Genomic DNA, 13,538 nt, shown 5'->3' with positions numbered 1-13,538 from the left:
TATAGGTCATACCATAAAAGTTTTTTTGTGAAAAAAAAAATTAAAGCTAGTATATTTCTCAAAGTCATAAAATTATAAACCATATTCATGAATCCATGTACAAAACTTAAAATAGCCTAGTTAAAGGTTTGAGTACAATGCACTTATCAGGAAACTTTATTATTTCTGTAACATATAACATTTTAGATAATATATCAGGACATATCAGATGTTAGGGATTCCACATAAATTTTGGAAAATCTACATTAGTGGCATTTATCCATATTCTATAACCTAAGGTTCTTCTCCAAACATTTGACAAGGATTTTGAGGTAATTTAACATATCAAATAAACTTAGTTTGACCTTCCTCTTTGAAATGTCTCAAAGATGTTCTTTTGAAGTATCCCAGAGTCAGCTGGAGGCTGAAAAAGCTTTAGTCAGATTTTGATATTTGGGAAAGTTTGTTAAAAATATCAGAAAGTTTTTAAAACACAAGATCATAGGTCACTGTGAAACAATATTTATTCATTTAACCAAAGTCTCAAAATGATTAAAAGAAAGCAAATATGGATCACCTAAGGGCCCAGACAGAGAAGGCAATGGCAACCCACTCCAGTACTCTTGCCTGGAAAATCCCATGGACGAAGGAGCCTGGTAGACTGCGGTCCACGGGGTCGCTGAGAGTCGGACATGACTGAGCGACTTCACTTTCACTTTTCACTTTCATGCATTGGAGAAGGAAATGGCAACCCATTCCAGTGTTCTTGCCTGGAGAATCCCAGGGACAGGGGAGCCTGATGGGCTGCCATCTATGGGGTCGCACAGAGTTGGACACGACTGAAGTGACGCAGCAGCAGCAGCAGCAAGGGCCCAGAAACTCATACAACCTGTAATCAAAAAGGAGCACTTCTAACAGAAAGAGATAAATCAAATTCCAGCCTTATATTAGTTTCCTTAACAAAATCCATTTACCTAGTTAACTTCAGTCTAAATTTAGTTAATCCTGACCTTGTATAAAGCTTTCTCAAGAAAATGTAATTTCATGCCTCATACCGTCTTCTTCTTTTTTTCTTTTTAGCATTTATTAACTCGGTCTTTTTTAACATTATTAACTGGATCTTCATTGCTGCATGCAGGCTTTCTCTAGTTGTAGTGTGGGATGGTAGGGGGTGGTGGTGGCTACTCCCTGTTGTGGGAGCTACTCCCTGTGTGGGCTTCTCAATGTGGTAACTTCTCTTGTTGCAGAGCCAGGCTCTAGGCGTGCAGGCTCAGTAGTTGTGGGGCACAGGCTTAGTTGCTCTGCAGCACATGGGATCTTCTGGGATCAGGGATCAAACCCATGTCCCTTGCCTTGGCAGGGACATGGACCACCAGGGAAGTCCCTCCTCATGCCTTCTACCTCACACATTCTACCATACTGAAATGTTTTATTGTCTTCAGTAGCTTTAATTATATATTTAAATTAGAATTCCCAGCTCCTAAAAGTCTTAATTTCTAGTGAAAAGCAAGAGACAAATAATAGTTTCCAAAATCTGAAGAAACTATTTTAGATGATTTTTAGCTAAAGTTATCAAGTTATTTTTTCTTGCTGACAAATTTGCAACAGATATAACAAAATTTCCTTTAGGCTCTATTAAAACTAGGTGCAGTGAAAGAGTGCTACTTAATATTGATGGCTCCAAAGACATATCTATATTAATTAGATCAACAAACAAACATTAATATAAGACATTAATTTAATACTAAATACTTTCCTGTTCACTGAACCTAAAACTCATTTAGCTTAATTTCTTTTGTATTTAGAATTGTTTGGTTTGTAAGCACGTACTTTTCTTTAAGGCAACTTAAAGCAGGCCTCTTTTATGAATTAACCTTAACAATAATATCCAAAGACACTTACTAAGATATACACATATGCACACAGGCACAATAAGAAATATTATACTTTATTTTCCAAACTTAGTTATGAATCAGATATCACAATGCAGAACTCACTAGTTTGTAAATAACTAATTTTTCTTAGAATAAGAAAAATTTTTAAAGGCTTCTTCCTTTTTTACTAATATTTATGGAAAACAAGTCAAGTTCTAAATTACTTTACCCTTTTTTCAAAATTTGCATTTTAAAGAGATGGCAGAGATGAGGAGACCAGATAGGGCATTTGCATCCCAAAGATACAGGCAAATTTCTCCTAAGATGACTTTGTTTCCCCTTTGTTTAATACTTGCCAGCCTCTTAAGATAAACGTAGTATTTTGGGACTTCAGAGGAGAGGAAGGCCATTCACATGGAGATGGAAAAGCAGTGGTTGGTAAACAGATGTTTGCTTGGCCCTGAAAAGACAGTGTGACGCAGGGTGATATGTTTCCTTCACCACATTTGGCCCGTAGTATTCTTTGCAGATACCTCTGATGATAGCTCTAGTCCTGTAATAGGCCAGCTATCTAAATCCTTCAGACAGTTAGGGGAAAAGTCAGTTTCTTCCTGAGTCTTTTTGGCTAAAAACTTACTTACAACCTAAAAATTAAGAATTTGAGGGAATTTTTAGGACTTCAGGGCTGGGAGGCTGCATTTCAAGGAATCCAGACTGAGAGAGCTGCTCCAAAGAGTCCAGTGGTGGGCAGCTAAGATATATAGGAGTTTTGCAACAAAGGACAGGTAATCAGAAAATAATTGTTAATTTAAAAAACCCAGATATTTCAAGTTAAGGAATTTAGTGCTTTTCTATGTATGGGAAAATGCAAGAGTCTGGGCTCAATGAAATCATTCTTTTAATATGCACCTCAACTATCTGAGGCAAATATCCTGTGTTTTCACTTCCTGAATTTCTTCAGGGGTCACCATAGGGAGTGGGTGCAGTCTGATGACTGCTAACCGGCAGGTATTCTTTTCTTCCTGAGTTCTCTCAGAACTTACCAGCTCACCATCAGCTATGACTGCAGTCGCTGATGACGGTCATAGCCTTTGTTAACTGATATGGCAGGTATTGTTCCATTTATCAGTCTTTTGGGTCTTGATTATTTTCAGCATGCCAGCAACATTTTGGGGTGGCAAATTTTGCTCCCCTACAATAGCAGTGGTAGAGCTGGGGTTTGAACCTGAGAGTCTGGCTCTGAAGTCTGTGCTCTAAACTTTGTCACTGTATTGCTTTTTGGTAAATTATGTATCATGTTTTTTCCCCAGCAAAAAATACTGTTTTTATAAAATATATTTTTGGGGAAGCTATAGGTACTGTAGCATTGGACAAGAAGAAGTTACTGTAACTGCCACATCCCAGGTCCCGTCAGACAGAGCTCATTTCCTCTTTCCATCTCAGACTCCAGGGGCCTGAAGTCCTTACAGGAAGACACCCCACAGTTGATGCGCACACGCAGTGATGTTGGGGTACGTCGTCGTGGCAATGTGAGGACACCCAGCGACCAGAGGCGAATCAGACGCCACCGCTTCTCTATCAATGGCCATTTCTACAACCACAAAGTAAGGGAGGCAGGGTAGCACGGGGCAAGGGGCAACCCTAGTGGGAGCAAGACCCCTTCCTGGGCAAGTGCCACATCAGGGCTACAAACACATGGGAAGCCACTCAGTCTTCGCCTTGTGGGTGGGCTGCTGACTCTGTTAGAGATGAGGGCCTCCAGATCAGGAGCCCCCCTAGATGGTGGTGGTGTGGGAAAAACTGTGAGAAGATGTTTGTGTCCTAGGTCTTGGGTGAGTCCTTTGGGATGGGCCACCAAATGAGGGTCCGTGGCTTCGCACAGGAAAGAATTCAAGAGTGAGCCACAGTAGAGTGAAAGCAGGTTTATTCAGGGAGCTACACATTCTTCCATAGACAGAGTGTGGGCTATCTCAGAAGGGAAGAGGTGGACCTAGGGCATGGGGTCACCTGGGAAAGTGAGAGCAGTGCTGGGAGAAACACACTCCACAGAGAGTGTAGCCCTGGGAGATGCACATTCCACAGACAGAATGCAGGCCATCTCAAAAGGAGAGTGGTCGCCCCAGGGCAGTGGGTCATCTGGGAATGTGAGAGCAGCCCTGGGCTATGGGGGTGGTTAGTCTTTGTGGGGTTGATAATTTCCTAGGCTAATGAGTGGGAGGAATATTCTAACGATCTTGAAGAAGGGATGGAGATTTCCATGAATTGGGGTACCACCCACTTTTTGGCCTCTTATGGTTGACCTTAGAACTGTCATGGCACCTGTGAGTGGGTCGTTTAGATACTAATGCATTACAATGAGTGCATATGGAGGTGAAGGTCTACTGGAAGTCAAATCTGCTGACATCTTGGGCCTAGTAGGTTCCAGCCGGTTTTTGCGGTATCCTGTTCACAATGGCTGTGCCCTGCCCTCTTTGTTCCTGTCTCAGTGAGTGAGATGTGAGATGACCCATGGACAACCCTCATCAGAATCACCCCCTTTCCCCCCAGTCCACATGTTACTCTCTTTCTGCACCATGTGCCTCCAGCTGCTATGTGACCTGACTTCTCTGTGAGTTAAAGGGCTGCTCTGAAATAGAGCTGCAGGATTCAGGTTGATCTCACGTGGCCTGAGCCTGTAGCATCTTGAAGCAGGGTTTTGGTTTCTGGCTAGAGACTGAGATTGGGCAGGAGCAGGAAAATTGCTGAATCCTAGCCACTAGACCACCAGGGACCAGTGGCCAGTGACAAAGCCTGGACCCATCAACTGTGTAGAAAGGAATTTCCACCTACAGGCAGAAAGGAATAAAGCAAGTAAAGTGTTTATTAGGAAGAAAGAGTACACTATGTGTGGATAGACACCCTGGAGGGCTCAGAGAGAGAAGTTCACACCCTCACAGTAGTTTGAATCACTTTTATGGGGCATTTCTTCTAGATTTCTTTTGATCAATCATCTTGGTTTCCCTGGTTCTGAGTCGGTATTTGATATATCTCGGGGTCCTCCCCTGTGTGCATGCACATCTCTTAGCCAAGATGGATTTGATCTAGGAGAGGCACCAGTGAGCAGTAGCATGAAGTGAGATCTTGATTCCCTACCCAGGAACTGAACCTGGATAGCCTGGATGAAAACCAGGAATCCTAGCCACCAGACCAGCGAGGGCTAGAGGCTGGAAGCTATTTTTCCCTGGCTCTTGCTCCTAGTGAAAAATGCATTTATCATGGAGGCAAAAACTGTAAATGCAAGTACAGAGTTTATTATTAGAGACATAGCACAACAACATGCAGGAGAGCACACAGAGAAACAGTTTGTTTATATGAGAAAGAAGCAAGGCAGAGATACACACCTGGGGAGAAAGGGTGTGGGTGTCCTCCCTAATGAGGAGGAGCATAGGAAAGAGGTGTTTAATATAGGGCAGTTCTTTTGGGTCTTTGTCTTCCACCTGGCCAATCATCTTGTTTTGCCACCCTGGCTAATTTGTCTCAAGACCTTCCCCCTACGTGCATATGTACCTTTCAGACAAGATGGATTTTGATGGAAAGCATTCTAGGAGAAGCAAGACTCATCATGGCCTGGCAATGTCCCCTGACTTTTAACCCCCAAGGAGCCTTTATGCACATGTGCAGTGTCTCCTTTGCCCCAAAGATGGGAAATATATGGCCTCCTGATCCTTTATTCAAACAAGATTTAGCCCATCTCTGTTCCTGTCATGACTATTATCTTAAGGTAAATAGATAGGAGACAAAACCTATCTATTTACCCTGTTTCTGTTACTCCATTTTGGAGAGCAAACATATCTAACCTGGAGCCCACCTATCTCCTGTCTCAGGAAATACTAACAGGAGGCTAATTTTAAGTGTCCGGCCTGAAGCCCAGTTTTTCCTGCCCGTGAAATGCAAACATGAAACCAGTTGTAAATGCCTAGCCTGTGACCCATCTAGCTCCTGCCTCAGATTCTAGAGAAAAGACCGTGTGGGTAGTTGACATCATACCCCCTCCCTTTTTGACCTCCAAGGAGCCTTTTTGCACATGTGCAATTGGGGAGGTCTCCTTAACTTCCCTGGTTGCTCAGATGGTAAAGCGTCTGCCTACAATGCAGGAGGCACAGGTTTGATCTCTGGGTTGGCAAGATCACCTGGAGAAGGAAATGGCAACCCACTCCAGGATTCTTGCCTGGAGAATCTCATGGACAGAGGAGCCTGGTGGGCTACAGTCTGTGGGGTCACAAAGAGTTGGACACAACTGAGCGAGTTGACTTTCTTTTTTCTTTCCTTAACTTCAAGATTGAGAAATACATGGTCTTTTATCTCTTATCTGGGCAGGGCCCAGCCTCCTCCATCATCTTGCTTTTATGGAGTTTCTACTATTAAGGCATTTCTACTCATGGGGAGAAACTGTTCAGCCTGGGGCCCATCTGTCTCCTGCCTCAAGACCCCAAGCTAGCTGACCCTCCTTCAGTCTTGCTGCTTGGCTTTAATCTGGCCCTGGAAACAATTGCATCATGGAAGAAAGGTCACAGACTTCCGCATGTTGAGGCTGTAGTGGAGGGTGCTTTGTGTGTGTTTTGTTTGGATGGAGGGCCTCCCTTATCTGTTCCTCTTTCCCTCCCCAGGCCTGCCAATTGGCAAGCTCAGATCCCTCCAGCCTCCTGTAGTGGGATGGGTGCAAGTTCCTGAGCTAGGCAAAATCCAGGGCTCTTTGTTGACCTCAAAGCCTGGTACTTCTAGGGTGTCAGGGGCAGGGGACTCTCAGGAAGCCCAGATTGAGTGCTATTGTCCTTGTCCCTTGGGTTTTAGTGCCCCATTCTTGTCTGTACGCCCGCTCTGAGTCAGACTCTTCTGTTGACAGACATCAGTGTTCACGCCAGCCTATGGCTCCATCACCAATGTCCGCATCAACAGCACCATGACGACTCCACAGGTCCTGAAGTTGCTGCTCAACAAATTTAAGGCAAGTTCTCTCTGCTGGCTGTCTCAGACAGTGACGTGTGTGCCTCAGGGCCCCCAGAGGTGTAGAGGTGGGAGCTATGGAGAGTGTGTGTTGCCAGAGTAGGATGGCTCTGGGCAGAGAAGGTTTAGGTTCTCTAGATCCCATGAAATCAGCATCACCTGGGAGCTTGTTGGAAAAGCAGGTTTTCAGGTCTCTCTCTCCCCTGAATCAGGCCCACCAGAACGGGAACTCAGAGAGGAGGCCAGGGAACCTGTTCAACAAGGCTTACAGGGATTCTGATACCACTGAAGCCTGGGAAGCACCAGCCCTCAGGTCCTTCTCCACCAGAGAAGGACCCCAGACCTGATGACTGGATCAGGGCTCCATGTACATATTGACTTCTGTGCATTTAGGGAAGCTACTTTAAAAAATCTATCTTCAATAGATGTGAAAATTATAGTGCCTGATGTTTTTAAAGTCTTGTTACTCTGTATGTTTTCCACAATCACCTTCTAAGTCTTTTGGAAGCCAGGTATTCTTATTTTTATAGAAGCCAGTGTCTCCTAGTGGTTTAAGGCATGGGCTCTGGGTTTGAATCTCCATCCATCATCTGCTGGTTGGATGAGTTGGACAAGTGACTTAAAATCCCTGTGCCTCTGCCTCGCCATCTGTAAAATGAGGTTGAGAGCACCTATTGCTGGTGTCAACAGAAAAAAAATTGCACAACCTAAAATTTGAGAGCTATGTATTTTTTCTATTTAAACAAAATCTTGAAGTTTGTATTGGAGTATAGCCGATTAACAATGTTGTTAATAGTTTCAGGTGAACAGTGAAGGGACTCAGTCATGCATATACATGTATCCATTCTCCCTCAAACCCTCCTCCCCTCGAGGCTGCCACATAACATTGAGCAGAGTACCATGTGCTATACAGTAGGTCCTTGTTGGTTATCCATTTTACATGCAGCAATGTGTACATGTCCATCCCAAACTCCCTAACTACCCCTTCCCCCAGGCAACCGTAAGTTTGTTCTCTAAATCTGTGAGTGAGAGCTATGTTTTATTTGGCGTATATTCTTAGGACTTCAAGCCCTGGAGGCAGCATCTCAGTTTTCCTGAGAAAATTGCTCCGAGGAGAGAAGGAGGGAGCTAGAATACATAGTTTTTCAACAAAGGGCAAGTAGTATGAATGTCAAAAGATTATTGTGAGTTAAAGGAAAACCAGATATCTCAAGTTAAGGAATTTAGTCTTTTTCTAGGTATGGGAAGATGCAAGTGTGTGGGCTCACTGAAGTCATTCTTTTGATATGCACCTCAGCTATTGGGCCAGTGTTCAGTCTTTTCACATCCTAAGTTTCCTCTGTGGTCACGTGTGGAGTCATTATAGTCCAGTGGCTGCTAGTTGGCAAGTACTTTCTTTTTCCTTTCTGAGTCCTTCTCAGGACTCACTGGCTCACCATTGGAGGTGCCTACAATCGCTGATGACTGTAACATCTTTTGTTTACTGATATGGCAGGTAGTATTTTTCTTCTCACTGGATTTTCATGAGTATTAGATGAATTAAAACATGTAGTTTGTTAGAACTGTGTCTGGCATGGTGCAATAAATATTAGCTCTTATTACCTATTATTATTAATAAAGTTACTTACCTGCCCCATCTCCTCATCACTTTTAATGCTGTAGATAAATAGTCCTCCCCTCAAAAGAGCCTATCGTTTATTTAGCTTTGCAGTGTTCAAGAAGAAGAAATGGCCAAAGTTTAGATGTGTAAATATATGCTTTTATTGAGTATCTTTTGTTCCTTCCCGATTCAGATTGAGAACTCGGCAGAGGAGTTTGCATTGTATGTGGTCCATACCAGCGGTGGTAAGTATAAAGAACACAAGGCACTTAAAACTTTTAATTAACTCAAAATAACAAGTTAAAAACAGAATCTCTCCCTCATTTGCTTAGTTCTTGGTTTTGGAAACCTCCAAATGTTGTTTGCCTTCAAGGCGGGTGGGCTCCCTGGGTAAGTTCACTGGGGAATGCCATATATGGTCAGTAAACAAACCCTAAAACCTAACTGCCTGTAAAAAAAAAGAACTGGATTTTCTCAAAGCACAGAGAAAACTATTTTCTCCAATGCAGCATCTTCCAAAAGGCTTGAGGCATGGAAATATTGCTGGGGAGCAGCAGCAGTTGCTTTGAACAATACCTGTTGAATCTGTCATTTACAAATCAGTTTCCTGATTTGTATGGCCACATCCCCTAAGGTGCCTGGTCCATTTGAGCCCCTGAGTTGACAGCTACTTACAGTGAGAAAGACCGCAGGCAACTCAAAGCTGCTCTTGGCTGTGTGTGGTTCCAGAGAAACAGAAGCTGAAGAACACGGATTATCCTCTGATTGCCCGGATCCTCCAGGGCCCATGTGAGCAGGTCTCTAAAGTGTTCCTTATGGAGAAGGACCAGGTGGAGGAAGTTACCTATGATGTGAGTCCCTTTTCAGTCCGATATCTGTCCCAGAAGGGTGGGGGGTGGGTTGGATAAACGATAACTGGGTTATAGCTTGGTTTTTTTGCCCAACTTTGTTGCTATTTCTCAATACTAGGTTTTCTTGAATGGTAATGATCATGGGGCCACGGAAAATTAATATAGAGGCTAGGCTGAGGCTGTGTCCTGTGGGAATTAATTGGAAGAATGCTGAGGCACAAAATGATTTCCATAGAAGGAATAAATTTATTGAGGCTTTTTGGTATACTTAAGGGCTGAAAAGTTTCTGCAAACCTTTTCTAAGCAGTTTCAAGAAGTTAGCTGAGATTTTACCTTACACACTAGTCTGCTTTTGCTATAGTAACAAACATTCCCAAATCTTAGTCACTTACAACAGCAAACATTTACTTTCTTGATCAGGATTCTGCAGGCTGGTAGCAGTCGTTATGCTCTAGATGTGGTTTGACTTCAGGTGGCTCAAATGGTAAAGAATTTGCCTGCAATGCAGGAGACCCAGGCTCAATACTTAGGTTGGGGAGATCCCCTGGAGAAGGAAATGGCAACCCATTCCAGTACTCTTGCCTGGAGAATTCCATGGACAGAAGAGCCTGGTGGGCTACAGTTCACAGGGTCACAAAGAATAGGACACGACTGAGTGACTTTCACTTTCATTACATTGTGTGTCTTATTCAGAGACCAAGGGTTCAGAGGCAGTGGCTACTTAGGTATGCTTCTTATGGCAGATGGCTGGAGGGCAAGAAACCATGTAAGCTCATTTAAAGCCCCCACTTGGATTTGACATATGTCACATCCACATACATGTTCCGTTGGCCAAAGCAAGTTACGTAGCTGAGCCCAACATTAACAGGATGAAGAAATATACTTCTCGCATGGAGAAGAGTTGATGGAGCAGGGTGAGAATGCTGGTGAGGGGGGAAGAGTGGCTGGTGGGGGCCACTCTTTCACTTATAGCTTCTCAGGAGGAAGTTCACATTTGGATACCTGTTTGAGACTTGAGGCACAAATCATAGTTCTGAGCATGGTTCCTTAAATTCTTTTAGGGGAGATCAGAGGAGTTTATTGAATATTATGAGTTCCAGTCTTCTCTGCATGACTGAATCGAGAGAAAGTGCTTTTCTGTGTTTGACATTACCTCTCGTGGTATTGAATACATGAGATAAAAATGAAAAGTTATGAGATAATGTATTAAATATCATGTAGATAAAGCGATCTTTATCATGGACTCTCTGCCCACCTTGAGAAGAATAAAACTTGGTTCCTGTCTTTGAGGAAATCCTGAATTAGCACAGAAACAGATTTCCCAAGTCTTTGTGCCTAACATGAGACAGATGCCCAAAAAAGTTGGAATAGTGCTGATAGAGGTCTTATACCCCAGACTTACTTTTTCCTCCTCAGGTGGCTCAGTATATAAAGTTCGAGATGCCTGTCCTTAAAAGCTTCATTCAGAAGCTCCAAGAGGAAGAAGATAGGGAAGTCAAGAAGCTGATGCGCAAGTAAGCATGGCCCCTGGGGTGGCTGGTTGGGTTCTCCTGAGGCCTCAATGAGAGAAGGCTCTGCTCTGGAGCCTTGCAGGGGCTATGTGAGCTGCTGCCAGGATCTGGGTCTTATGGACTTTGTTCAGGGGACTTCCTGTTGACAATGCCATATGTCAGGTGGGGACATGAAACTTGTGTTGATGTGTTCGTCTTTCTGCTTCTTGTTCAACTTCTCATTTTGATATGGTACATAAAATATTCCAAGGATTTTAGGAAGGTTGTCTCAGTAGTAGAAATTCATCTGAGCAGAGTACCTCTAAAATCCCTTCCTTGTATCGTCCCTCCTTTTTTTTTTTTTAAACATCTCTTCTGGAAATTGCATTTGGGTTGAAAATTCCAGCACTAAAACTTTGTTCTAGGAAGGATTTTGTTATTTTTTTGTCATATTTAGTCACAAAGTAGATTGTATTTCACAGAGATGGCAGAACAGTTGAGATTTTCTTGCCACTAGAGAATAAAGTCAATGCTACATTTATTGTGTTGGTGATAGCTAGTATGATAGCAGTGAACATTTATTGAGCACTTACTATGTGCCAAACTTTAAAAATGGTTTTTGCTGTGTAGTGCAAAGCCATGTTCACTCTGTATAACAGTGTCCACTCCAGTATCTGAATTGCCGTAATCCAGGAAAAGTATAAAAAACAGTACTTATCAATAAGCCATGGACCTCCATGCCTGGTAGTTACTATATCCTCTTTGGCAAAAATATGAAGTTGCCATTTTTGTAGACTCCTCCAAACGGTAAAAATAATGGCAATTTCCTATGGTCCAGCCTAGTTGAGGATTAGATGATCCTCTGCATAGTGCCTTAAGCATATTAAGCACTCAGTGAAGGGAACCTTATTACTGTTCGTGTTATTTCACCTTCTCATTCTTTGTCAGATTTTCCAATAATTATAAAATAATTATAATAGTTTGGAGTGAGCCTCTTCAGCCCTTTCATCCCGTTGTGGTAATGAACACAAGTAATGAAGTGGTTCAAGAGTGGCCCAGTAAGAGAAGCAAAGGGTTGACACATTTGGCCCCACTGTGACCCAGGTGATGGGGGAGGGTCACAAGAGGGACTGTGTTGCTTTTTGCTCTCCACTGCAGCTCTTCTATCCCCAGGTACACTGTGCTCCGCCTAATGATTCGGCAGAGGCTGGAGGAGATAGCTGAGACCCCAGCAACAATCTGAGCCACTAGAAGGAGGGGATCCAGATGCTGCAGAGGCCGTTGCTGCCCAGAGAAGACTCACAGGAAGCTGGATGCCTTCCATGGAAACATTTAAAAGCAAATCTTTCCAGCTTTCAAACCACAATGGAGATGCCAGCAACTCCCTGTCCTTTGTTTCCCTGCTCCTTTCCTTCACTCACGAGGACTTTCAGTTTTTATTATAAGGAGGACCCAGAATGTGTGTGCACATGTGTGTGCTCATATGGTACACATCCACATGCCTACATGATATATTCACATGCAATTCAATTCCAAGCAACCAGCACTAGTGCTTAAGGCTGGCAAATATGTGCTTATAGGCAGGAAAATCAGAGGAGTCACTGCCAATCTTGAGGGGTTTTAGACTGAAGAAAAAAATTTCTCCTCTCAAGTGCCAGGGAGCAACCATACATATCTGCTCAACTTTAGAAGGAAAAGAAGGTCTAGCACACTCACCATCTAGGGTATTTATGTGTTAATAGGCGCTTCCCTGGTAGCTCAGCTGGTAAAGAATCCACCTGCAATGCAGGAGCCCCCGATTCGATTTCTGGGTTGGGAAGATCTCCTCCTGGAGAAGGGACAGGCTACCCACTCCAGTATTCTTGGGCTTCCCTGGTGGCTCAGATGATAAAGAATCCGCCTGCAATACAGGAAACCGGGGTTTGTTCCCTGGGTTGGGAAGATCCCTGGAGATGGGAATGGCTACCCACTCCAGTATTCCTGCCTGGAGAATTCCATGGACAGAGGAGCCTGGTGGGCTACAGTCCATGGAGTTGCAAAGAGTCGGACAAGACTGAGCAACTTTCACTTTCACTGTGTTAATAGATATTCTCTCTGTATGCCTAGAAGGATCTGTGAGTCTGAGATCCTTGGAAATTAATTAACAAACCGTGCCCTCAAGGCAGGTCTGATGGAAAGAAAAAGAAACTATCAGTGGGGTAGATGCAATAAGCCCACAGGTTTTTACACTGGAAACTTTGATTGTTCTAAATAACAAGGACATATCTGTGTGGATGCCAGTAAAGAATGGACTCTGCCTTGGCCCTTGCCTCCCTGGCTACCTCTTGGAAACAGGGGGAGCCTGATGTTTCTCTCAGCATGCCAAGCTGTTGACCCCAATTCTTTGGTGCCTCCTAAGTTGAAAGAAATGTCTGATGAAACAGGTCTCACTCATTTGTACAAGGTGCTGACTGGCTGGCGAGGCCAGGGCCTGGTCTTGGGTGGCTGGGAAATTTCCCCTCCTTAGGGAAATGTGAAGACTTCTTGTAGAATGACAGGTGCCTGTAAGCTCAGTCCATTTGCACATAATCAAGGAGTCTTCCTGCACTTGGAGCTGAAGTCCTATGTTTGAAGTCAAGGCTTTGAACTTTCCAACCACTGTATTCTTGCAAGTTGCTGTCACATTGCATGTGGAGATGGACTCTTAGGAATGAAGACTTCTGCTATTTACCAAGTATGGGGTTCAGGGATGCCTTTTGGGCTGCCCTCTGATGGTGCATAA

General features: G+C 43.6%; 1 protein-coding gene across 4 annotated transcripts in view; it reads left to right on the top strand.

Moving 5' to 3' along the window:
* The window catches only part of RASSF2 (Ras association domain family member 2), a 48,431-nt gene extending 35,786 nt beyond the window's left edge, over window positions 1-12,645 (top strand). For 3 of the 4 annotated variants that reach the window (XM_043884162.1, XM_043884163.1, XM_043884164.1), the window contains 6 exons: window positions 3,297-3,457; window positions 6,736-6,837; window positions 8,630-8,681; window positions 9,166-9,287; window positions 10,704-10,801; window positions 11,936-12,645. In XM_043884162.1, the coding sequence (XP_043740097.1) occupies window positions 3,297-3,457; window positions 6,736-6,837; window positions 8,630-8,681; window positions 9,166-9,287; window positions 10,704-10,801; window positions 11,936-12,020 (620 nt within the window). In that variant the 3' untranslated portion in view covers window positions 12,021-12,645. The remainder of the gene's footprint in view (window positions 1-3,296; window positions 3,458-6,735; window positions 6,838-8,629; window positions 8,682-9,165; window positions 9,288-10,703; window positions 10,802-11,935) is intronic. The other variant, XM_043884165.1, reaches the window with a different exon arrangement.
* Window positions 12,646-13,538: the final 893 nt, after the last annotated feature.

The sequence above is a fragment of the Cervus elaphus genome, chromosome 23 (assembly GCF_910594005.1).
Source record: "Cervus elaphus chromosome 23, mCerEla1.1, whole genome shotgun sequence".
NCBI lineage: Eukaryota > Metazoa > Chordata > Mammalia > Artiodactyla > Cervidae > Cervus > Cervus elaphus.
This window is presented reverse-complemented; position numbering and strand designations above follow the sequence as displayed.